At 31.5% G+C, this 27,831-nt stretch overlaps 2 protein-coding genes across 4 annotated transcripts in view; both read right to left on the bottom strand.

Moving 5' to 3' along the window:
• Positions 1–5,359, bottom strand: part of LOC127709187 (transmembrane channel-like protein 7) — a 45,347-nt gene extending 39,988 nt beyond the window's left edge. For 2 of the 3 annotated variants that reach the window (XM_052214582.1, XM_052214583.1), the window contains exon 1: positions 781–898. In XM_052214582.1, coding sequence (XP_052070542.1) covers positions 781–853 — 73 coding nt within the window. In that variant the 5' untranslated portion in view covers positions 854–898. Of the gene's footprint in view, positions 1–780; positions 899–5,170 lie in introns of those variants that run through there. The other variant, XM_052214584.1, reaches the window with a different exon arrangement.
• A 5,900-nt stretch (positions 5,360–11,259) lies between these two features.
• The window catches only part of LOC127709579 (transmembrane channel-like protein 7), a 31,531-nt gene continuing 14,959 nt past the window's right edge, over positions 11,260–27,831 (bottom strand). The window contains exons 11-16 of the mRNA XM_052215182.1: positions 26,339–26,452; positions 25,255–25,330; positions 17,802–17,932; positions 13,518–13,682; positions 13,037–13,115; positions 11,260–12,563 (exon numbers count right to left, since the gene is read on the bottom strand). Of these exons, the coding sequence (XP_052071142.1) occupies positions 12,489–12,563; positions 13,037–13,115; positions 13,518–13,682; positions 17,802–17,932; positions 25,255–25,330; positions 26,339–26,452 (640 nt within the window). The 3' untranslated portion in view covers positions 11,260–12,488. The remainder of the gene's footprint in view (positions 12,564–13,036; positions 13,116–13,517; positions 13,683–17,801; positions 17,933–25,254; positions 25,331–26,338; positions 26,453–27,831) is intronic.

Here is a 27,831-nt window from a genome sequence, read left to right as displayed (position 1 = left end):
TATTTATTCCGTTGGAAATAATATTCCAGAATATTTTTTCCATTTGGAACTTATATTATGAAGGAACTTCTATTTCGTGACGTAGCAAAGTGTTCACATTGATTATACAGGATAAAACAATTTAATTGTAAACACAAAAATAATGAAATGATACTCAAATAATGTGAAAATATCAGATAATACACAAGAACCATCATAATTATTGTGCCAGGATGCCTAGAAGGCCCCCAGTCACTTGTCAAACAGGAATGGAATTCATGTAGAAAATGTCAGTTGAAGGGTTCAAAAGTATGGTTTCTTCTCTAAGCCTGCAATACCATTTTTAAGGACTGTGTGGTCAATTTTAGTTAGCTAGCAGGTTTCTCTTGTCAAAACATTCGCCTGTTGAGAAGGACATACTGCTATGAATGGAATCTAGTGGTGGCAATAGTTTACATGTATATTGCCCTTTGGCTAGATGATCATAAATGACAGTCAAATTTTAACACTGTTTAATAATATAAAAATGTGTAGCAAATGAATTTTTTTATTTCATCTTCTTAACAGAAATTCAAGATTAAAAATGTCTACTGCGTATATTTTAAAAGATTCAAAAGTCACTTACTAACACACACATAGATCCTCAATACATCAGAATGTATAATCATAAACCATGTCAAACACTTGTGAATGAACTTAAAATTTTATTTAAGTTTTACTGTCCTGAAGCTAAAGGGTCATGGTGTTCATTTAAACTTATATACTGGTCAATTATTTGTTAAAGTTTGTGTGGACAAATACCTTGATTTTCACCTATTAAAGGTGTACAAACATCTATCCCATTAGCATCGGAGTTATTCTCAATACTAGCCATGTTTGTTTACATCCTGAAACGTCAATTTCACCTTACCTTATTTCTCAATATGAACTTTCCTATTTGACTTTATAGAAGAATCCATTGTTTAGTTTTGGGTGAATATTGCATTGTCTCCCTTAGTTTCTATTTCTATTTCCATATTTTTAAAATAATGAATAGAAAACTTCAAATTAAACTATCTAGTACATGATATAAAATGATGCAGATGCTATTTTACAGTTTTTACTGTCACACAAATTAAATACCAAAAAAAGGGGCATTGGAAAAAAGGATCATATCTGAAAATCATCAAAATCAAAATGTGGCTTGTCTTCTTGAAACCTCTGGATCATAGGCGGATCCAGTGGGGGGGGGGGGGGGGGGGGGGGGGGGGGGGGGGGGGGGGGCCTGGCCCCCTCTTTTGTGGGAAAAATTTGGTTGATTATATAGGGAATCACTGAAGCATGACTGGAGAGGGCCCCCCTTACAAAAGGTTCTGGATCCGCCACTGTTGATCATTGTAAAACCAGAGACATATATACACATGTGTATATATGGCTCTGGTAAAACAATTATAAAGGTACATGTGAAACATAATTCTTAATCATTTACTAGTAACTCCAATATCTCTGCAGTGACTTATTTAAAATCCTCAGATTTTAATGGTGACTTTTCAAAACAAAGGAGTTTGACAACTATTTCAAATTGGCACATAATATTTGGAAATACACAGAGTCAAGAAATAAAAATGAAAAACATAAGATTTTTTATCTGATGATGTCACGATTACGTCATAATATTATATGAACCATTTTCATGAAAACATTTGAAAAATACAGAATTTATGTAGTTTTCCATCGTTATTTCCATTATGAAAGCATCATGCACAGCCAAGAAACAACAAAATAATTTAAGAGAAGCTTTATTATAACTAAATATCAAGTTGTTTTTTGGCCTTGAAATTCAACTTTATCATAAGATATCAAAATGGCCATAATTTGGTTCTTAAATGGATATATTTCAAAAACCTTACAACTAGATTAAACAAATCTCTGCATTAGAGTACATTCTAAGCTTCAAAGTAAGCACATTTTGGATAAATCGTCAAAAAAACGATGATTTTCAGTATTTTTCAGACCTAAAAGCTTGAGGAAAGCCTGGGCCACAACCTAGGATCCCAAATGTTCTATTTCCAAAAATTGCCAATGATGATATTGAATCACTAAACACAAAAAATTTCTGGATCAGGGGTGGCGGCCAAAGTAAATTATGTTAAAAACTGTTAAGAATTACTGAAAATTTGACCAAAACTGACGTTACAACACAAATAATGCATACTTGAGGAGTCATTTCTTCTTCATTTTAAATGTGATGAGCAAAAATGAAGTTATTTTGTATTAATAGTTATATCACGACTATTTCTATGTTCTATAGTAGTATTCTGGCTCGATTAAAAAAACATCAAATTCTTAAGGCCAATCTTAACCCTTCGTGAACCTATACTCCTTTAAGAATATGTATGATAACTTTTAAATTTGCAGTAATATCTGGGCCAAATAAGGGCTTTATTGCCCCTACTCCTTTAATATTGAGTAAATTTTTAAAGCTTTTTTTAGCTTTTGACGGTTTGACCTCAACAATATGAAACATTTGGTGTAAAGTCTGAGGAATATTTAGAATTAAACGAATCAAAATAAAAAATAATACTGACTTAAGTTTCATTGAATTTTACATTCACATTCTTTTATATCAGTTATAGTTATAATCAGAATAATGTAAAACTTTTAAATATTTATTCCCCAAAATTTTAAAATATAGCTCAAAATTTTTTTTCTTACCTTGGTGATATTTTGACTATTACCAATGAGTTTACATTCACATTCATGAGTTGTTACTTTAGTTCAATACCATCATATTTATGAATTTTGTCTAAAACTTACCTAAATGGTTATTTACCGTATTTTATCTTCTTTTTTATTCCTCAAAATTTTAAATGCTTAAAAATTGTCATTCCGTTTCCTTGTATTAAAAATTGTAGTTTTCTTTAAAGACATGTCAACAAATTGTGTAATAAATGTAATTCATCAAATTTACAATGAGATAAAACATCAGGAAACCTATTGATCAAACACAACAATAAAATAACAGGTTATGAAATCACATCAGTGTTTTTGTAAAATAGATTTTCATTTTATTTCAAATATATTTTGGCATCTGGAACTATTATACTAACAATATATAATGTCCCAGTTTGGCCTATATATTTGTATTGATCATTCATTAGAAGTAACATATCAATTTCAATCATGTCCTGTCAATCTATATGGAAAAATTTACAACAGCTGCAGTAATTTATTGTTTTATAAATAGAATATTTTTCAGGGTCAAGATTAAATTCTTAGTACTTATTTTATAGTGAATTGAAGTTCAAAAGAGAGTAAAATGAAATTACATTAAACCTGTCTTTTGAATGGCTTCATTTATTGAAATAATTCAATAAAAGTTTGGAAATACTGTCTTTTTAATTGTTAGAGTTATCTCCCCTTTTCTCTTTAATAAAGGCCTTTAATGGAGTTTTTTTATTGTTGTTTGCTCAACATCCAATGGCAAATAGTTCGTTCATGTTCAGGAGGAGAACAAATTAATAGTTAATACAATAGATAGGGTCTGCAGGGTCTACTTGGATGAAGGGTGTGGAATTTATACTGCCACTGGAAAATGAGAATATTTTGGATAGGGAGACATTTTACTTTATAATAGGCAACCCAATGACCACTCAGAAAGAGTTACAAGGGTTCTTTAGCATGGCACTGGGACCATAAATACAATGTATTGTGTAGAGAGTATTATGAATTTTTATGGCTTATCAAAGTTTAATAGAACTTACTATATACTAACACTCAATTTAGTTGCAGCCAGTTTAAATACATGTATATTGAAAACAAAAGGATGTCTACTATTATTACATAGGAACAACAAAAGCATTATACTTGTGTGGAATTGGTGATAGAATGGAGGAGTGTAAAAAGACAAGGAACCACCATATATCTTTATAGATTCAGATTGAAGTAGAAAAAAAACAGAATAAATAATGCATTAAAGACTACTCAGAATATTAATTTCTTCTCAAGATATGCCAAATATATATATATATATATATATATATATATATGTAGTTTAAAAAAATTATTTTAATAGACATCAGTCAAAATTATAAATAACTGCATTATGAAATTAATTCAAGTTGTGTTCCCTATTAACCAGCCTTTTTACATGTAATTTTTAGACAAAATTATATATGATTCCTTTTACTTGCAAATTCATAAACAATAACGATTCTAAGTACTTCCTTCCTACTGATCATATATAAGTCTACTTGTCAGAACATTATAGACAAATCAATAGAACTTTATATAACTATTTTACTGTCTCAACTTTCAATATGTAAGTTCTTCATAAGAGATACTTCAAAGTAATTTAAACCTAAGTTGGTGTGAAGTACTGTCAGTAAGTAACTACTAGTACTTAAAGTAAGAACAGTTATCATGTGCATGGGACAGTTATACCTTTTAAACAATAATGTTATTGTTTCACTTCATCACAAGTTCATAATCAACAATCTACAATCAGTTTCCTTCCTTTAATGCCAATTTCAATTCAAACTACACTGTTTTGTAGAAACTTTATACATGTTCCTAAAAAGCACCTCTGATTTGACATTATATGTCTTATATGCAGATAAGTGATAGTTTATAAGCCAGCTGAAGACCACCTCCGAGTGAAGGAATTTCCGCTGCATTGAAGACCCATTGGTGGCCTTGGTCTGTTTTCTGCTCTTTGGTTAGATTGTATTAAAAAAATACAACCTTAACTCATTCAGTCAAGAAAACAGTTTTATAGGATTGTGTTTGTGTCTTTTAAGCACTTTGTATCACCAATTCCACTTTGCTTTACATTTTTTATCCTTAATTTTTCTTAATCTAAACGTTTTATAATTGAAAAAAAAACCTAACAATTAACAGTATTTTCACTTCTAGAAAAAGAAAGGCAGCTGTATTTCCACATGTCGGACAGTTCATAGTAATTGGAACTCTTATTGTGTGGTATAAAAACAGTGCTTGTGTTCCAATAGCCTGCTTTCACTTTAAAAATTTCCCACCAGTTTGAGCATTAATAATTTAACTGATAATATATATAATAGAAACATTCCTTACCTTTAATCAGCCAACTCTGTATCAAGGTATTCAACAAATAAAATTTAAATCTATGTAATATTAAAGTTCATTCATCGTGACATTAAATTCTAAATAAACTCATACAAATACAATTACTCACCACTTGTTAATATGAAAATAGTTCATGTCCTTTTCTTGATCACGTTGATTATTTACAATGATATCATATTGATATTTTGATAATTATGATTTGAAATTTACTTCCTAGATATTGAGCTCTACCTAAGGGAGGCAATATGAATGTAAATCTTTGTTGTTGTTTTTTATTGATTGAGAGGATCAATTTCACCACTGTCCTTGGGAATTTGTAATTAAATCCAGGTAACAAGGTAATTGTTATGGGACTAACTTTCCCAATCTTAACAATAAGAACTAAGATAACACTTAACTCCTGAATAGGAAATTGTCAATCTATAAAGAAAGGATGTGTGAAATTTCTCACAATTTAAATTGCTTAAAAACCAACTATATATTACATCATGGATTTCAAGTTGATTAAACATTTTATAAACTTGAAATACTGATAAAACTTCTGATACCAGTGATTAAACATAGGATAATGGTAATCTCTTAATCATAAAAAAGCTTCTGCCAAAGTTTAATAAACAGCTGCGCCATGAGCGCATGATACGCCCATCGTCTTGTGTGTGAATTTTTATGCAATAAGCATAAATAGTTTCTGACATACGGCGTGACATGCGAAAACCCCCCTTTTTTTTACAAAAAACTCAATATCTATAAAATAAAATTTTGAATCAAAACCAAAAAGTATACAGATCTTTAGATTAATATAACTAAGAAGTGTGTAAAATTTTAAGCAATAATCATAAATCGTTTTTGAGATACGGCGCGACATGGGAAAACACCCCTTTTAAAAAAAAAAAAATCAATATCTCAAAAATAAAATTTTGAATCAAAACCAAAAAGTATACAGATCTTTAGATTAATATAACTAAGAAGTGTGTAAAATTTTAAGCAATAATCATAAATCGTTTTTGAGATATGGCGCGACATGTGAAAAACCCCTCCCCCTTTTTTTACAAAATACTCAATAACTCAAAAATAAAATTTTGAATCATCACCAAAAAGTATACAGATCTTAAGGTTAATATAACTAAGAAGTGTGTAAAGTTTTAAGCAATAATCATTAACTGTTTTTGAGATACGGCGCAACATGTGAAAAACCCCTCCCCCTTTTTAACAAAATACTCAATAACTCAAAAATAAAATTTTGAATCATCACCAAAAAGTATACAGATCTTAAGATTAATATAACTAAGAAGTGTGTAAAGTTTTAAGCAATAATCATAAATTGTTTTTGAGATACGGCGCGACATGTGAAAAAAAACACACACCTGTTTTAGTTACTAAGTCCCGTAACTCAAAAAGTTTTAATCTTATTTTCACCAAAAAGTATACAGATCGTTTGACCATCATAAGAAACAACTATGTTAAGTTTCATGAAATTTGGATAAGTCATTCTAGATTTACGGTGCGACATGTTTACGCCGGACAGACAGACGGACAGACGGACAGACAGACGGACAGACAGACGGACGGACGCCGGACATTTGTATAACATAATACGTCCCGTCAAAAATTTGACGGGCGTATAAAAAAATTATATGAGATCTGACAAGGTCATTGATGTGTAAGAAACTTTAACACCAGACTGTATCTTAATTCTTGTTAACAGTAAAAAAAAACTAGGTCCATTTATCAGTAAAATACGGAAAAATGAAAATAAATATTTTCAAAATTTTGCTCTGGATACTGTCTTTTGGTCATAAACAAGCTTGTGTTCAAATTTCATAAAAATTCCATGAAGGTTTGACAAAGTAATTGATGTCTAAAAAAAACTTTAACCACAGACTGAACCTGAATGTTGAGGCTGCTGACGCCGCCTACATAAAGTTGGATCGCTTTGTCTCGCTTTTGAAACATAAATGTTGCAGGCTCGACAAAAAGGGGGGATATAAAACAGTTTCTATAAGCTTGGCCTTTAAATCAACTTTAAAATTTAAATATAGAACATGGCATGGGTGAAAAAGCAGGGCTGAAATAAATTGTGAAGAAATCTTACACTAACAATACTTTAAATGGCATTGTTACAATAGGTTTTTAGATGTTCAGTTACACTGGCCTACATATTTAGTCAAGAGTAAAATTATCTAAATTCCATATCTGAATATATTAAAATACATGGTAATGTAACTGCTAATGAGAAAGTGCCTATATCCTTCAGTCATGCTGTGGTCATCTCAATATATATTAAACACATGCTCATACATTATTTGTCTTCTTTGAGGCCCTACTTATATAAGGTTCTCTAATGTTTATATGCAAGTTCATGTATGTATGAATGTATGAATCTTACCTAATGTTTGCATATGGATTATTACAACTTGAATGGGACTACATTGTCTAATATATTCAAACTAGTGTTCTAAACTCTAAATATAATTTGTCTCTGTTGATGAACCAATAAATAATTAGCTGATCTATTTGTGCAAATTTCATAGAGTCAGCATATTGTGTCCGACTTCTGGGATCAATTAAAAAATTAAAATTAAAATCTGTCTAAATTTCATTATTTGAATATGAATCAACATTATAGTAATCTAATTTCTATCAGCTTTTGTGTGAGGTTTTAGGTCCTAACTTAAGATTTCTTTTTTCAAGCCAAATAAGCAGCTATTAAACTGAAAAAATTTGTAAGGGTTCCGCGGAACCCAGTGTCTCGCCTACTTTTGCTGTTAATCGCAGGCTCAACAAAAATGAGATGAGGAAAAAATTTAATAAAAATATTCCTCTCGATACAATTTTTTTATTGTAAGAAGCTCTTGTCCAAGTTTGGTAAAAATCCAGGATAGTTTATGAATCTAATAAATGTTTTAAAAAATTTAACTGCAGACTGTATCTAATGTTAACTGGAAGAAAAACTAAGTCCATTTCTAAGTAAAATATGGATAAACAAGTACAAAATTTTAATAAAAATTTCCTTCTAGATACTAGCTTTTGATCATAAACAAACTTCTTTCCATGTTTGGTACAAATCCAGGATAGTTTAAGAAAGTTATTAAAATTTTAAAAACTTTAACCACAGAGTGAATGTAATGTTTCCTGGCAGAAAAACTATGTCCATTTATAAGTAAAATACGGAAAAACAGGAATTTTTTTTTTTAAATTTACTTCTGGATATACTATCTTATGATCATAAACAAGCTTCTGTCCAAGTTTGGTAGAATTCCAGGATAGTTTGAGAAAGTTATTAAAATTTTAAAAACTTTAACCACAGAGTGAATGTAATGTTTCCTGGCAGAAAAACTAAGTCCATTTATAAGTAAAATACGGAAAAACAGGAATTTTTTTTTTACAAAATTTACTTCTTGATACTATCTTATGATCATAAACAAGCTTCTGTCCAAGTTTGGTAGAAATCCAGGATAGTTTAAGAAAGTTATTAAAATTTCAAAAACTTTAACCACAGAGTGAATATTTGTGGACGCCACCGACGGCGATGCTGACGGAATGTAGGATCGCTATGTCTCGCTTTTTCGACAAAAGTCTAAGGCTCAACAAAAATGAGGAGATGAGGTATGATTGACAATGAGACAACTGTCCACCAAAGTTCAAATAAAGTGGATGTAAGCAATTATAGGCAACCGTACTGCCTTCAACAATGAGAAAAATTCATACTGTATAGTCGGCTATTAAAGGCCCCGACATGAAAAATATGTAAAAATTCAATTGAGAAAAGTAACGACCCAATTTATAACAAAACAATTAACGAAAAACAAATGTGACAGACATGAACCAACGACAACCACTGAACTAGAGGCTCCTGACTTGGGACAGGCACATAAAGAATGTGGCAGGGTTAAACATGTTTGTGAGCGCTCAACCCTCCCCCTAACCTGAGACAGTGTTGTAATAGCACAGCAAAAGAACAATAAATGATTATTTCACCAAGTAATATGTAGGTTTATGTACCTTCCTGTGAATTCCTTGAGAAAATAAAGAGCTGTGCCAAAAGCACATTGATACGCCTGTCGAACTTTTAGCTAGTCTTTATGCTTTAAATGCATTTATATGATCAACTAGACACACTGTGAGCACAACTCAAATAGACCCCCTTTTTGAACGAATAAAATTCTATAACCTTCCAAAGTGTGAAAAATGGGCAGTTTTCAATGATTTTTCAAATAATAAAGTTCCATAACGTTCCCCTATGTTATATCAGAAATATATGGAAAAAAAAACAAAATAAAAGGGAGCTTATTTCAAAAGATATAAACAAGTCACCAAAGTTTTATGAAAACTGCTCAAAGCGTTTTAGAGTTATTGTCCGAAAACTGGAAAATCCCCTCTTTTAAATATAAAATAAAGTCCCAATACTCAGAAACGTGATATCTAAAATTTATAAAAATCCAAAAGGAGCTTATGTCAATAGATATAAACATTTCACTAAAGATTCATGAAAATTAGTGTTAGCCTTTTTGAGTTCTTGTCTGAAGTGTTGACGACAGACAGACAGACAGACAGACAGACGGACACAACCGGCTGAAGCCTGCCACTGGGTTCGGGATTTTCTCACTGTGTTGAAGACACATTGGTGGCCTTGGACTGTTTTCTGCTCTTAGATTGGGTTGTTGTCTGTTTGACGCATTCCCCGTTTCTATTCTCAATTTTATATAAAAAACCACTTGTTTTGTTTTGATATGAGCAACAGGCAAAATATGCCCTCCTATTTCAAATTCACATATTTTTTTTATTATTCAAAAGAAACTTTCAACAAGGGTTCTATAGCAATCCCAAGTCCTTAAGACTTTAATACCAAAATTTTCCAAATGTTTCACTTATTTACAAAGTAACAGTTATATGTAATAACTATCTTGTTTAAAATATGTACTATTTTCTTGTATGTCCTTTCTGACTAGGCCCACATCAGTGGTTCTATACCTTAACAAGAGGCTCTCAAGAGCCTGAATCGCTCACCTGTATTTCAGAGGAGGAGATTTTTAAATGTTAGCAAACTTGATGAACAAATTGTGTAAAATTGTCTTTAAAGGGCAATAACTCCTTAAGAGGTCAATTGACAATTATGGTCATATTAACTTTTTTGTAGATCTTACTTTGCTGAACATTATTGCTGCTTACAGTTTATATATATCTATAATAATATTCAAAATAATAACAAAAAACTGCAAAATTTCGTTAAAACTGCCAATTCGGTGGCAGCAACCCAACAATGGGTTGTTCGATTCGTCTGAAAATTTCAGGGCCAATAGATCTTGACCAATTAAACAATTTTACCCCATGTCACATTTGCTCTAAAAGATTTAGTTTTTGAGATATAAGCCAAAAACTGCATTTGACCCTTATGTTCTATTTTTAGCCATGGCGGCCATGTTTGTCGATGGATACAAACTTCGGATACAATTTATAAACAAGATAGATACCCTAAGGAACATTTAGTTAAAGTTTGAAGGTAATTGGCCCAGTAGTTTCAGAGGAGAAGATTTTTAAATGTTAGCAAACTTGATGAACAAATTGTGTAAAATTATCTTTAAAGGGCAATAACTCCTTAAGGGGTCAATTGACAATTATGGTCATATTAACTTTTTTGTAGATCTTACTTTGCTGAACATTATTGCTGCTTACAGTTTATATATATCTATAATAATATTCAAAATAATAACAAAAAACTGCAAAATTTTGTTAAAACTACCAATTCGGTGGCAGCAACCCAACAATGGGTTGTTCGATTCGTCTGAAAATTTCAGAGCTGATAGATCTGGACCAAATGAACAATTTTACCCCATGTCAGATTTGCTCTAAAAGCTTTAGTTTTTGAGATATAAGCCAAAAACTGCATTTGACCCCTATGTTCTATTTTTAGCCATGGCGGCCATGTTTGTCGATGGATCAAAACTTCGGATACAATTTATAAACTAGATACCCTAAGGAACATTTAGTTAAAGTTTGATGGTATTTGCCCCAGTAGTTTCAGAGGAGAAGATTTTTGAAATAGTTTACGACGACAGACGACGACAAAAGACGACAACAGACGACGGACGATGACGCACGCCAAGTGATGGCATAAGCTCACATGGGGCCCTTTGGGTCCCGGTGAGCTAAAAATAAGGAAGAGATTTATATACTACATACTGAAAAAGTAAGCAGAGAGAAGTCAAAATATAATTTATTAAATGCTTAACAAAAAATCACAGATAATAAACAATTCTAAGAAAATCAAAAAACATAATAAAATAAATACATAACAAATAATCAAATTCAAACAATTTTACCTTAACTTTTGATTGTCAGGCTAGATATTGTAAAACTCTCAAGAACCATAAATAAAACTTAATACACACAAATGATTGTGTACTTTATGCAATTTCACAAACATCAAAGTAGGTAAAAACTTCAGGTATTATCTGTAGGCAAGTATATTTAACTTTCTTTATACCAATGATAACAATGATTAATATAGATAAACGTTTTTTAGAAGAAGAAACTTGAGTATAAGTTTAATTTAAAATGCTGAATAGTGGGTTCATTATTAATCGTGGGATACTAATTTTCATAGATTTTGTCAGTAAAGGTGAACCATGAATTTAAGTGTTCAGCAAAATACAAATTTCTATTAATGGCTTGTATGCAGAATTTGTCAGAATCCTGAAAAAACATAAATATTCCTGAATCCTTAAAAACTGGTTCCCATAAAATGAGTATATACACAGAATACAGAAAAAAATTATATTAGAAATATAATCAAATGAACGAACTACTTTTGCAGTTTGAAGTACCATCTATTTGCTTTTCTGAGATCTTTCTGCCGAGATAAACCATTTTGTGAAAACATTTTATAGAATATGATGTTGGTGAGCAGAATAATTTAATGCAGGAAACATTATTCATTTTTTATAAAAAGTTTCAAGCTCTGCTTCTATGCATATATGACATCTGAATCAACAGCATACACTCAGAGTATGATTATTGCTTAAATTTATTACCTTTAGATTGATTTTGTTTTAGATGATGCCCTATGTAAAAGTCTTGTTCTGCAAACTTGACTCTTAATCCTTTGTGTATTTTTTCTGCCATTATTCAGAAAAAATAGTACCTTCATTTATGCATAATTCAAAAATTCACAGATAATTATTTTATGTTTTTGAGTTAGTCATCAGAAGAACAAAATCCTAAGAGTCCATCATTGTACTCTGCTGTTTGATGCATTAAGATGTAAGTATTGAGTTTACAATGGCAGTTTCCTCTGTAGAACACTTGTGTTTGACGTTTTACATTATGACTTGAGTCTTGAGTTTACAACGGCAGTTTCCTCTGCAGAGCACATGAAGATGGAAATGAAATACTTCAGTATTTGAGAAAACAAAACATTATGTCATCCATTAAGAATTAGTTGCATCTAAGTGTTGTAGGATTTCATTGACTTGAGCTACTAGGAATTGTTTGTCTCTTCCTTCCTGTTAAAATATAAATGTATCAGTATCAACATGATCAATCAGTGACAATCATTTTTGCAGGAACAAGTACTTGTATGGTCTAATAAAAAAATTAAAGTCAACCTTAAACAAAAATTGTAAATAAACATTGACTATACATCAATTTGATAAACTCCAGTGAATTTTCTTTATACATTAACAAAACAAACAACTATGAAAAACTCCACTGGAGCCTCTTAACATAATTAAACAATTGAATTGGTCAAAATCATGTAAGCTATCTTAAAACATTGACCATTGAATAGTATTTTGACTCCTGTTAACTTCTCTTTTAATCTTTTAGTTTGTAAGGTCGACCATTTGATTTTACTTGTACTTTTATGATACATGCTAATGTTTGATCATACATTCATTATAATAATTACAGTTGAGTATTCTTTGAGAGCTATAGATACGTAGGAGAAGAAATAGTAATGCTTTGTGTAACTACTTACCTCAGTCAGCTCTTCTTGTATTAGTTCTGCCTGTCTCTTACTTCCTTCTTTAGATGCCCAGTAACCATACATTATAGAACTGAAATGACACACAAAATCACTACATTCACATCAAAACCAAAAGCAAAAGCAGAGCTGTTGTTCTCAGGGGCGGATCCAGGATATTAGGTTAGGGGGGGGCGCAAACTTAAATTTTTTTGAGGTAAAATTATCGACATATACATTATTAAGCTGAGGACAACCCATGTTTTGCAAATTTTAGGGGGCGCACGCCCGCCACGTCCCTGCCTGAAACCGCCCCTGGTTCTTCATCTCAAGGTCAAATTATTTACTTAATTCCTCTGCAGATAAACATTTCTTTGTTTCAAACTTTTTTTTGTTTTACATTTATTATATTTTTTACTTTGAAATAATGGAAATACAATGAATAATTTCATTTTCTGTATATGTAATTATAAAAATGTATACTAATTAAAATTACCAGACTACAAGAATTGCTGGTATGAGGAAAGCTGTTGATCCAAGTACTGTGAAAACTTTTACTGCTGCTGAAGGCCAAGTCTGTATTTCATTAGGAATGACATCAAAGAATACATAACCTCCCATATATTGTCTGAATGGCCCACAACTCTGGGATGGGGAAATACTGAAATATGCAAAAATATGTAAACTTTCTCAGTTTCTGAATGACCTATAGCTAAGAGGCAGTAATACAATGTATTCTGATATAAAATGTCTATATATGAACTATAAACTGCCAAAATTGAGATCGTAAAAATTGTAATAATGCCTTACACATAAACAGTCTGGATGGCAAACAACATATTAATGAAAAAAAAGCCAATAATAAGACACAAAACATATTCTGTTTGAATAACCCACAAGAAAGTAATGGTAAATAAGCTGCTGTGCCAAGAGCACATGGTACGCTCTTATTGTGTATATTGAAGTTGCTGCAAGAATAAAATGAAACATTTAGAAGGCATTTAATCAAAAGCAAACAAAATGGCTCTGTAGAAAACCTTGCTTGAGGATACCTTAATCCTAAAAATAGTGTGTAAAATATGACTGTTAAAGTCCCACAACTCTGGATTGACAAACCAGACAATTTTCTATATAATTAAAGAACCTTAGTGAGCGCGCTCACATACCCCACGTCCCCACATTGTCACTGGAGAAATAAAATAACTAAGAAAAAAAAATTGTATAAGAAAAAAAAATTGAATCATAATTTCCTGTCGATATGCACATCTAGGTAGTATGTCCTTATTATCTGAAAAGGTATCATGAAATTCTATTGTGTGGTTTGAGAGGAGTTGCGATGACAAAAGGTTGCAGTAGTATATTGGGCAAATAAGTTCAAAGGAGCGTAACTCCTGGAAAAAAAATTGAATCATAATTTCCTGTCGATATGCACATCTACGTAGTATGGCCTTATTATCTACAAAGTTTTATGAAATTTTGTTGTGTGGTTTCAGAGGAGTTGAGATGACAAACTGTTGCAGTAGTACATTAAAGTAAATAAGTTCAAAGGGGCGTAACTCCTAGAAAAAAAATTGAATCGTAATTTCCTGTCGATATGCACAACTACATAGTATGTCCTTATTATCTAAAAAGGTTTCGTTAAATTCTGTTGTGTGGTTTGAGAGGAGTTGCGATGACAAGAAACAGGACTGACGGACTGACGGACGGACAGACAGACGGACGGACAGACGGACGGACGGACGGGTCAAAAACATTATACCCTCTGCAACTCGTTGCGTGGGGTATAAAAAAAAGGACTACTTCATTTTAATTTGCCTTGGAGTTTGATATTTTTTTGTTTGACCTTTTCACCAATCCTAACAACGGTTCTAAAGGAGAAGGTCCGGTAAGGGCTTATTTTGGCCTAAAATATGAAGTACATCTCATGAAAGATTTTTGACATTTTTTAAACACTTAAGTGCCTTCTTCAGTCGATTCAATTAGTTTATGTAAAAGATTTAAACTGATTTGGTCCTTAAAGACGCCTTAATTCAAGATTAAATATGAAAAATCTATCAAATATGCCACAAAACATCACTTTTCAGATGATTTTTGTCTAAAATGAAAGTGGCCGCATTCGTGTTCAGTCTCAACCTTTACATATGTCATGTATTATCATCAAATACAACATATATTTAAATATTAAGACTGAACACAAGTGCGGCCACTTCCGTTTTCGACAAAAGCGTCTAAAAATAAGCACAAATGCTAAAATTGTGAAGATTTCAATAATTTTGCATGCATTAATGATGCTAGTATCTGATGCATGTGCATTGTATTGTCAAAAACAGCCCATATTTATGTAACAAAAGTATTCTTCTTTCCAATAAAATGCTAAAAGTCTAAATTTTTAACAAATTTTTGAAAGGCTATATTCTGGGGCCAAAATGGGGTCTTACCGGGCCTACTCCTTTGTAGTACAAACTAGAGCTAGTTAATGATATTTAAAAAATGCTTTTTATTTATCCGACTGTCAAAGTCCCATAACTCTGGAATGACATATCAGATTTTTTTTTAAATTGAATGGTGTGATATGCGCACTAATTCCAACAATACTGTTAAATTTCCAGTAAATAAATGCAAGCAAACTCAAGAAAAATAAATTACTGAAATCTGACAATAAAAGTCCCTTAAGATTTAAACTACAATCCAGAAAGTTAAAAAAAAATTGAAATTGATCTTCTTTTTATCAATCCTATTACAGTAATAAATTCAAGTTTTGAGGAATTCCATTATGGCATACTGAAGTAAGTGTGTGATATGTGAAAAATTGCCTTAATTCTAACGATTATTATTATGTTACTCTTGAATGACAAATCAGAAAATTAAAAAAAAATATCACAAAGAAGATTCCTTTTACCAATCCCAACAATAATGTAAATTTTTGAGGAAATCAATCCAGGCATACTGGAGTTAGTGTGTAATATGTGAAAATTGCCTTACATCTAACAGTAAAAGTCACGTAACTCTTGAGTGACATAGCCAACAATTTTTATAATGATTTTTAATCGAAAGGGAGCTTTCTTCCTTCAATCCTAATGTTGTGTTAAAATGTCCTGTCGTTGACAACTTATTGTAAGATATCGACAAATAATTCCATGCTCAGTGGGTAAAATGAAAATTTTAAGTACATGTATTGCCAAACAACAAAGCGACTGCCAGGTAGATCTGAATTTCACTTACACAGAACAATTTATCATACAGTTTAAGACCAAACATCAAACTAAGTTATATGTAACCAAGTTATGATCAGATAAATATAGACAAATGAATGAACAAGGAGATTGCAGTATACTCTATGAGTGGGGATATAACATGTTACTGTCTTAATGGTCCACAATTTTGCATTGTGAACAACTGAAATAAATAATTACTATAGCTTTTTTAATATTTGAAAATTGTGACAAGGGAGATAATAAAAACTTTTCTAACATACGGTAAAACTATGACAAGGGAGGTAACTGTACTTTTTAAAAGAAACATTACAATTCTGCAAGTAGATAGATCAATAAGGTACCAGTCTTGTATTACAACTCCAGTTTCCGGTGCATGTCAAAACATGGAGTGAAATAAAATAGTCCATTTTTTTCTGAATTTTTTTCTGGACTCAATTTTCTGTTTGATAAAAAGTTTATGCTGAATTGAAACATCTATTCACTAAAAATATTGCATGTTTTTGGGGATATCAAACCAGTAAACTGGAAGGATATTGTGTTTACTGGAAGTTGTGCGGCCTAGTAAAAACAGCAAACAGAAAGTAGAAAAAAGTAGTTTTGACTTCAGGGTTTCATAACCTTTTTTTCCCATTAAATCACAATTTCACATTACAACATACATGATATGTACATAAAAATAATTCTATGTAGCATTTTATTTTTAAAAAATTTCAAAGATCAGCTGTTTTGCATGTAAGCCTATGAAGCAGTCAATTACAAGACTACAGCCATAACTCTTCTCTGTCTGAGGTAATTTTTAGTTGCAAAGGTAAAATTTTTGGTTAACAGTTAGTAAAATTTTAAAGATAAAACTGCAACATTAATGGTCATTTTAAAATTATTTTTTTTCATATATTTATACACACTATAAATAAATTTCCAGAACTATGGGATCTTCAATTTCACTATATTATTAGAAATACTGTATGTAAAAAATGTGTTTCTGTGACAATAGAAATAGATGATAAATATAGAATCTTCCTTTGCATTAAGCGTAATACAAATTTTCAAATGTAGAGTGAAGAAATATTTCATCACAAGTGGTACAGTGGTGGAACCACTTTCTTCAATAGTTTTAAGACAAATTGAAGCCAAACTTTATTTCATTTTTCAATGTATTTAACAATTGTGTTTTTTTTAAATGACATTATCAGACATAGTTGTCTTATTTGGTGATGTCATAATACCAAAGTTAAAGGGAAAGCAAGAAAATTTGATGATCTGATTTAATTTTGATCAATGCTGTGCTGAAATCAAGCAAAGCACATGTTGATTGACATAATCAATTGTTTGGAGAAAATATAAATCTGAAAAGAGTAGAGAAGAGGGTGAACATGTCATTTTTCTTGCTTGCAATTACTTCACAAATAACTGATGTCTGATTATCATTAAAGATGAAATCAGATCAAGAACTTTTACAGTTGTTCTAATGTTTATATTTTGCATCTAATATAGTCAGCTATAAGAGACATCTCATTATTACACTGTAATAAGGATACATAATATAGTATATCACATTTACCTACCTGCCTATGAGATATGCAAGTGGTATTGTTGCCAGCAGAAACGAAAGGAATAATACAGCAGCAAACAAAGAGTTAGTTCTAGATGTTCTGTAGGGTCGTACTGGTTGAACACAGTTTTTCATAAGGGATAGCTGAAAAATGTATGAAAATGTAGTATTCAGAAAAATTTCAAATCTTCTTTTTAGTTGCTAAGAATTCTTGATAATTTGGGAGGTAATACATGTAATTTCTGTTAATAGTGTAAAACAATTTTTACGTTCTGAAATTTGTGTCCTAAGTACATGGAATTAAACATAAGAATATAATTAGTTAACAATGTAAAATATATAGTATGTACATTGGCTATTATGAATTCAAAAGGTTGATTGAATCCTTCAAATGTCATGGATTTACCACTATTGAAGGATTCTTGGGTTTGAGACATACCTATTGATTAAGGTAGAGAAATCCAGTCTGAGATCGTGTTAGGGAAAAACGATATTTTTAAAAGTCTTTATTAGTTGAAATTTGTCTAAATTTATATTTGCTCCTCCTGGCCTGAGAACACAGTTATTTCATAGTGCATTTCTTTTAGACAATAAATTCAAATTAAAACTAGAGGCTCTAAAGAGCCTGTGTTGCTCACCTTGGTCTATGTGAATATTAAACAAAGGACGCAGATGGATTCATGACAAAATTGTGTTTTGGTGATGGTGATGTGTTTGTACATCTTAATTTACTGAACATTTTTCCTGCTTACAATTATCTCTATCTATAATTAACTTGCCCAGTAGTTTCAGAGGAGAAGATTTTTGTAAAAGATTACTAAGATTAACGAAAAAATGGTTAAAAATTGACTATAAAGGGCAATAACTCCTAAAGGGGTCAACTGACCATTTCAGTCATGTTGACTTATTTGTTAATCTTACTTTGCTGAACATTATTGCTGTTTACAGTTTATCTCTATCTATAATAATATTCAAGATAATAACCAAAAACAGCAAAATCACCTTAAAATTACCAATTCAGGGGCAGCAACCCAACAACGGGTTGTCCGATTCATCTGAAAATTTCAGGGCAGATAGATCTTGACCTGATAAACAATTTTACTTCATGTCAGATTTGCTTTAAATGCTTTGGTTTTTGAGTTAAAAGCCAAAAACTGAATTTTACCCCTATGTTCTATTTTTAGCCGTGGCGGCCATCTTGGTTGGTTGACCAGGTCACGCCACACATTTTCAAAACCAGATAACCAAATGATGATTGTGGCCAAGTTTGGTTTAATTTGGCCCAGTTGTTTCAGAGGAGAAGATTTTTGTAAAAGATTACTAAGATTTACGAAAAATGGTTAAAAATTGACTATAAAGGGCAATTACTCCTAAAGGGGTCAACTGACCATTTCGGTTATATTGACTTATTTGTAAATCTTACTTTGCTGAACATTATTGCTGTTTACAGTTTATCTCTATCTATAATAATATTCAAGATAATAACCAAAAACAGCAAAATTTCCTTAAAATTACCAATTCAGGGGCAGCAACCCAATAACGAGTTGTCCGATTCATCTGAAAATTTCAGGGCAGATAGATCTTGACCTGATAAACAATTTTACTTCATGTCAGATTTGCTTTAAATGCTTTGGTTTTTAAGTTAAAAGCCAAAAACTGAATTTTACCCCTATGTTCTATTTTTAGCCGTGGCGGCCATCTTGGTTGGTTGACCAGGTCACGCCACACATTTTTAAAACTAGATACCCCAATGATGATTGTGGCCAAGTTTGGTTTAATTTGGCCACGGAGTTTCAGAGGAGAAGATTTTTGTAAAAGATTTAGATTTACGAAAAATTGTTAAAAATTGACTATAAAGGGCAATAACTCCTAAAGGGGTCAACTGACCATTTCAGTCATGTTGACTTATTTGTTAATCTTACTTTGCTGAACATTATTGCTGTTTACAGTTTATCTCTATCTATAATAATATTCAAGATAATAACCAAAAACAGCAAAATTTCCTTAAAATTACCAATTCAGGGGCAGCAACCCAACAACAGGTTGTTCGATTCATCTGAAAATTTCAGGGCAGATAGATCTTGACCTGATAAACAATTTTACTTCATGTCAGATTTGCTCTAAATGCTTTGGTTTTTGAGTTATAAGCCAAAAACTGCATTTTACCCCTATGTTCTATTTTTAGCTGTGGCGGCCATCTTGGTTGGTTGGCCGGATCACGCCACACATTTTCAAAACTAGATACCCCAATGATGATTGTGGCCAAGTTTGGTTTAATTTGGCCCAGTTGTTTCAGAGGAGAAGATTTTTGTAAAAGATTACTAAGATTTACGAAAAATGGTTAAAAATTGACTATAAAGGGCAATTACTCCTAAAGGGGTCAACTGACCATTTCAGTTATATTGACTTATTTGTAAATCTTACTTTGCTGAACATTATTGCTGTTTACAGTTTATCTCTATCTATAATAATATTCAAGATAATAACCAAAAACAGCAAAATTTCCTTAAAATTACCAATTCAGGGGCAGCAACCCAATAACGGGTTGTCCGATTCATCTGAAAATTTCAGGGCAGATAGATCTTGACCTGATGAACAATTTTACCCCTATGTCAGATTTGCTTTAAATGCTTTGGTTTTTGAGTTAAAAGCCAAAAACTGAATTTTACCCCTATGTTCTATTTTTAGCCGTGGCGGCCATCTTGGTTGGTTGACCAGGTCACGCCACACATTTTTAAAACTAGATAACCAAATGATGATTGTGGCCAAGTTTGGTTTAATTTGGCCACGGAGTTTCAGAGGAGAAGATTTTTGTAAAAGATTAAGATTTACGAAAAATTGTTAAAAATTGACTATAAAGGGCAATAACTCCTAAAGGGGTCAACTGACCATTTCAGTCATGTTGACTTATTTGTTAATCTTACTTTGCTGAACATTATTGCTGTTTACAGTTTATCTCTATCTATAATAATATTCAAGATAATAACCAAAAACAGCAAAATTTCCTTAAATTACCAATTCAGGGGCAGCAACCCAACAACAGGTTGTTCGATTCATCTGAAAATTTCAGGGCAGATAGATCTTGACCTGATAAACAATTTTACTTCATGTCAGATTTGCTCTAAATGCTTTGGTTTTTGAGTTATAAGCCAAAAACTGCATTTTACCCCTATGTTCTATTTTTAGCTGTGGCGGCCATCTTGGTTGGTTGGCCGGATCACGCCACACATTTTTTAAACTAGATATCCCAATGATGATTGTGGCCAAGTTTGGTTTAATTTGGCCCAGTTGTTTCAGAGGAGAAGATTTTTGTAAAAGATTACTAAGATTTACGAAAAATGGTTAAAAATTGACTATAAAGGGCAATTACTCCTAAAGGGGTCAACTGACCATTTCGGTTATATTGACTTATTTGTAAATCTTACTTTGCTGAACATTATTGCTGTTTACAGTTTATCTCTATCTATAATAATATTCAAGATAATAACCAAAAACAGCAAAATTTCCTTAAAATTACCAATTCAGGGGCAGCAACCCAATAACGGGTTGTCCGATTCATCTGAAAATTTCAGGGCAGATAGATCTTGACCTGATGAACAATTTTACCCCTATGTCAGATTTGCTCTTAATGCTTTGGTTTTTGAGTTATAAGCTAAAAACTGCATTTTACCCCTATGTTCTATTTTTAGCCGTGGCGGCCATCTTGGTTGGTTGACCGGGTCACGCCACACATTTTTAAAACTAAATACCCCAATGATGATTGTGGCCAAGTTTGGTTAAATTTGGCCCAGTAGTTTCAGAGGAGAAGATTTTTGTAAAAGTTTACGGACGACGGACGACGGACGCAGGACGACGGACGACGGACGCAGGACGACGGACGACGGACGCAAAGTGATGAGAAAAGCTCACTTGACCTTTCAGGTCAGGTGAGCTAAAAATCACACCTGCGCTTTCTCAATAATATTTTTACAGTGTGGTGTATACTTTGGGGACAAATCATATATCAAAATTATAGAAAACTTCATTAACTTTTTCTCAAAATATGTACAATTTTATGTTAAAGGGGTCTTGAATTCTTTTGACAGCTTTCGAAATACTAATTTTTAACCTTTTCAGCTGGATCAAATCACTACTTTACCTTAAAATTCATGACCCAAATATTTTTACAGTGTAATTTCATCCCCTTTCTTGCTATTTGAGGCATAAAACATGAAGAAATAAATTTGGAAGGGGTATGAAAAAAAATTGCAAGTAACACACTGTCCTCACTAGAGACTATATTTGTAGACAACGAAAATCAAAGGACGATAACTGTGTTCCTGGACCACACCGATCAGATTAATTTAAATTCTCTTTTGTAACTTCCACCAACCTCCATTAAATTTTGGACAACATAGTTCATCTTTTTATTAGTTCTTCTATTTTGCAAGCCAATATTATTTTAGGGAATTAATCATGTTTGTAACTGCATGTTGTGTTCTGTCTTTGTAAAAGACATATCTAGCTGCTTTTTTATCCGATCAATTTCAGTAATGTGATGTTTTTTGTATGTTTTCCAAATTACCTGGGGAAGAGTATTGGACAACTAGACATACAAGTAATGTGTACCTAAGGTTTCAAAACCTTACATGTGCTGTTTTTTTAAATTTCTACAAAGAAAACCTAAAGTTTTGTATGCCTTATACCAGTAGCTAATATTATTTATATGAGGTCCCCAATCAAGATCATGGCAACCCAGTATTTACACATTTTAATAACTACTGTGGATTCATTTATTTTCGAGGGTATCAATTTTCGTGGATAGAGAAAAAAAGACGTTTCGAGACGTTTCGTGGTATACGTAAATTCGTGGATCGCTGATCACAAAAAAAAAATAAAATTCAGATTCGTAATTCGTGGATTTCTTTCTGATTTAGGAGATCATATAACCTCTTTAGTTTGATCAATAATAAAACAAACAAAAAAGAAGGAATTCATTGAAAAAGTTTTGAATTGTCAAAATCCTCGCTTGGTCATTCTAGGTTAAAGTGTTCATTGAAAACTTCTATTACAATAATGGACAGAGACAACTAATTATTTGTTTGTTTTACAATTTATAAATTCTTGTCGGAATTTTATAAGGCATTCAAAACTCTATGATTGAAAGCTCATTTCCCTAATCACGATAAAATAAACAGTCATATAAGTAAAAGGTGTGAAAATAAATGTTCCTGTCATAAACAATATTACCTACGGGCAATATCCCCGTACTTAATCCTATTGATTTTTAATCACCAGTAAACCAAACTATGACACGGTAATTAACAACTTGCAGTTATTTTCCATGAACAGTTTTAATCAATTTTAAAAAGTAAATTATCACTGATATTTGATATATTTATTATTGATTTAATCAAAATGCTTGTTTGTATCTTCTTTCAATAAAAACACGTGTTATGTTACAATGTTTATCGCTAGTCAACACTATACATGAACTGCATAACATAACCGGAAATAAACAGCCGACTCATACACATTTTTCGGGATTATTCTTCGTTGAATTCTTAAATTCGTGGTTTGCTGTGACCCACGAAACCCACGAAAATTGGTATACCACGAATAAAAATGAATCCACAGTACTATTTTTGACAGATTTCAATATAGGACTATGCAAAGTATAATTACAAGAAGGAGGTTTAAGGTTTTTAAGATACTTGTATAACATGATATTTTGCCTGGTTTATTTTCATCAGCCAGATCCTTTCAGATTCCATAAACTAGTCAATCATTTTGAAGTAATTTTGCATCAGACTTTTTACATTTCCATATAAAAGACAATAATCAGCAAAAAGTAAAGCATTACAAGTAACATCAAAGATGTGGATAATTTTTGTTTTCCTGTCAGACATTGGGTCCTGCATGTAAGACAGTTTTGCCAGTCCTATCAACTGTTTGCCAGACCTACTTTTTTCAAAAAATAATAACTAGTTCCCAGTTGGATTAAGATACGCCTTAAAACCTTGACTAGAACGACCAGGTTAACTAAGGATATGACCATAGGGTGGTTTAATGACTGAGACCATATTCAATTTAAGTTATCCTGCAACATCAAATAAATAAATGAGAATGTTGTACTACACTTGCCAATAAGACAACTGTTCATTAACTTTATGGATAGTTGTCTTATTAATTGGCATAAGAACAATGAGATCAAAAACAAAAACAGTTGCAAATTACATTTAGGTCATAATAAATATGTGTGTTCAAACATTAACTGAAATGAAAAAAAATACTTGAAGAAAACTAAAATAATACTTGTATTTGTTTAATTTGATTTACATAAATCCGGTCATAAGTTGTCTTTTGGTTTTTAATGCTTTTTAGTTTGCCATCTATTGTTCCAACTGATTTAATTCTTGCACCACTGATTTGTCATATGGAGACGAAACCCATGTTTGTCGTATTAAAAACAATGTTCTCGTTAAGTCGCTCATTCGCGTCCTGGACACATGGTTTTCTGTCTGGATGCGCCATTGCATGAACCATGTGTTCGAGGGACGCATTCTGATAATACTTGCTGAGTGTTGTAATCATCAGAATTATCCCTCAGCTACCAAAAAGAAGCCGAAAACATGCTTCTATTCAATATTTTTATCGGAAATTTACTTTCGTTTTCATTCATTGCTATGTGTAAAGATAAGTCCCGAGAAATACGAAAATAATTATGGTCACATGACCAAGCTAATTGGATAAACGCAGAGAAGATCGAAATCCATTTACATCAGCACATTTACTTATTACCGGCAATAAATGTGTCATTAGAACTTTTGGTTTTCAATGCTTTTCAACTACACAATTGCATTGGAAGCCAAGGTAACAAGGACCAAGAGAAATTTCAATTTTGACAGCCTAAAACAGTAAAAATATTTGCCGGTCATTGGGTCTGACACAAAGACTTCATTTGCCAGACCTTCTAAAAGTCTGCCCCCTAGGTCCGACAGGTCTGACGATTAGCTGCATCACTGTAATATGTTGTGGTAAATCGTTAATAAAAAGTCAAAATAATGTAGGGCCTTATATTACTCCTTGAGGGACACCATAATCAGTAGCTAATTTAGAAGATTTAACACCATATAGAAGTACCTGTTGTTGCTTGTCGACTGAAAAGTCTATTATCCAATCTAAGTTGGATTTCTAATTATAAATATATTTTATTATTACAAATATTAAGTTTATTAGCTAATCTTTGATGGTGGAGTTTATCAAAGGCTTTTGAAAAGACTAAAAGTAAAACATTCATTTGAGTGGCAAAATCTTGGACACTGATAATGAGTTGAGTCTCACCATACCTTTTACACCTAAACCCATGTTGACTGTCATTTAGTTCTTTTTGAATCAGTATGGAATGTCTACAACATACCAGTATATTTGGTACAGTTAGAATAATAAAATAAAATCATAGATTTTGGATACTTCCATAAACATACCTTTCTGACATAAAAGAAGATAAAACACTTCAGGAATCCTAATATTGGGGTCAGTGGACAGAAAAACAGTCCCATCCTACAAAATACAATAGTAACAAAGTCAAGTTTAGTTCTTTAGAATTAAAGTATATAATCTGATGTTACCAGTTGAATAGGTATTTTGTTTTTACCCTACTTATATTTGTAATGTTTTAGTATGTGTCACTGAGTATTTTACAACAATCAATTTTACACAACTCCTGACAATTGAAATATCTGTTGAACTTTCACTTTGGTAAGTAGTCCAAATAATTATGACGTCTTGAAAGGCTATTTTATTTTAAGGCGTCAATGCAAAAAAATAAAATAGCCTTTCAAGACGTCATAATTATTTGGACTAGGTGGTAAGTATCTTAAGTCCCAATTCAAATTCTGATTTTTTACAGACCCTTGTTCTTAGGTAAATCTTATATTTTTTAAGAAGCAATAAGGTATCCTTTTTTTTTTAAATTTTCCTGTAAAAACTCTATCAGTTTAACTTTGTATACAAGAAATGATTATATCAAAAATTTATTTTTATTTTTTTCAAAGGGGCAGGTACATTTTCTTTTCTGTAATGTGGTCTGTGGACACAGTTATCATCCTTGATTTTCATTGTCTATACAAATATATACCCTAGTGTGGACAGTGTATAACTTGCAAATTTTTCTCATACAACTTCCAAATTAATTTCTTTATATATTATACATAGAATAGTAAGTAGAGGAATGAAATTACATGTTAAAAAAGTTCAGGTAATGGATTTTCAGGTAAAGTTAAGTGATTTGGAACAGTTGAAAAATGTAAAAAAAAATTAGTATATATGAAGCTGTCAAACTGAATTATAGACCCTCTTAACATGGAATTGTCAATATTTTGAGTTAAAGCTGGTAGGCTTTTCTATAAGTTTGATATAATTTATGCCAAAAGTAGTACACTTCATTGTAAAAATCTATTTGAGATATTGCAGGTGTGATTTTTTTTAATCTAAATTTGTTGTCTGAAAGAAATGCATTACGAAATAACTGTGCCATGTAACTTTTAACTAACATTGTATGTAACATACCAGCACAAAGTCTGTGAATAAACGATATCTAATACAACTTTAGGCAGATTAAATTCTTGTTGTCCTACCATATTCACTAGTTTGTTTGTATTGTGAAACTTCTTATATATGATTCTAAAATGTAAAAAAAAATAATATCAAGTGTAATAATGTTCTAATAAAGAAATGTACACTGCAGATAACACTAAAACTAAACCATATGAACACCAGAACTTTACTATTTATCAAAATCAATAAGAATTCTTGTTTTTTAGTCTTATTGATTTTGAAATTTCTATTTCTGAACTTCAAAAAGTAAACTAAAAAGGGGTAAATGTCCAGGTTTAGACAACATAAGTAACGAGATGCTTATATAGTTGTAGCAGGGTAAATAATCATACAGCATCTCCTTATCTTATATCTTAGTATAACATTTACATGTGCAAGCCTTCAAGCAATCAATTTATCAATCAAACTGTTTTATAGTAAAAAAATACCTATTAATACCATTTTTCAAGGACTTAAGCAGTTCCCTATGTCCACTTTTCTTACATGGAAAACCATCTCCTTAAATTGTCCACAAATCTCACAGCAAAAAAGTTTGTGCACTTTTAAATTTGAAAGAATTTGATCCTTAACCTGTACACCCGTATGAAAATTTCAACAGGAGTTCAACTGGACTCTAGCTGGACTTGAGACGTATTCCAGTCTGACATGAGCCCTACACGTACTTTTTCTTATACTTGGGTTATTTGCCAGCCGGTATTTTCTTAAAAGTCCAACCGCACTTTTTGTAATGCTTACAAGAAAATAAACACGGCTGGACTTTTGAGGAAATTTATTCCTTTCTGTAGAATGATCAGCAGGATTTTTGTCTTAGAAAATTTTACATTCATTTATGAGCAGGAATTTAGACTTAGAAAATTTTCATCAGCCAAATATACCCTTACAGAAATAAAAAGTTTGCCACAATAGATTCTGTCCTTTGAAAGGAACAATTCTTTCAAAATGTAAAACAGTTAAAAATGAAAGTTTGCAAGTAATTAATAATAATGATAAATATTTTTTTGCAATATACTTTTAGTTCAAACTATAAGATGTGATACTTTCCCTAGATTTTCAATTCCATTTAGGGCATTATGAAATATTTAACATAGACTGTTGATGGAAAGTTAAAATTTAATTTTGTTGACTTTTGATTGAATTATATCCAAGTTAATATGTTTAATATACAGCAATTATTTAACATTTCTACTTTTTTCACAAAAAAAAAAACACTAGCAACATCTGTTACAGGTCAAATTTATATATTTTCTAGTATATTTATATTTAATTAGATGAATGCATAAAATTAATAATTATCATTCATTCTTTAACATCAATTAGAAACTTGAGCCATATAACAGTGATCAACAGTGATTTAATAGCAGTTAGTCTTGTAGAAATGTGCCATCTGTTTTCAATTAACCTCAGTCTGGACAGGTCACAGGAAGTACTATCTCCACAGAGATTGA

The sequence above is a fragment of the Mytilus californianus genome, unplaced genomic scaffold (assembly GCF_021869535.1).
Source record: "Mytilus californianus isolate M0D057914Y unplaced genomic scaffold, xbMytCali1.0.p SCAF_7, whole genome shotgun sequence".
Lineage (NCBI taxonomy): Eukaryota > Metazoa > Mollusca > Bivalvia > Mytilida > Mytilidae > Mytilus > Mytilus californianus.
The sequence above is the reverse complement of the archived record's forward strand: the minus strand, read 5'-3'. Positions and strand labels throughout refer to the sequence as shown.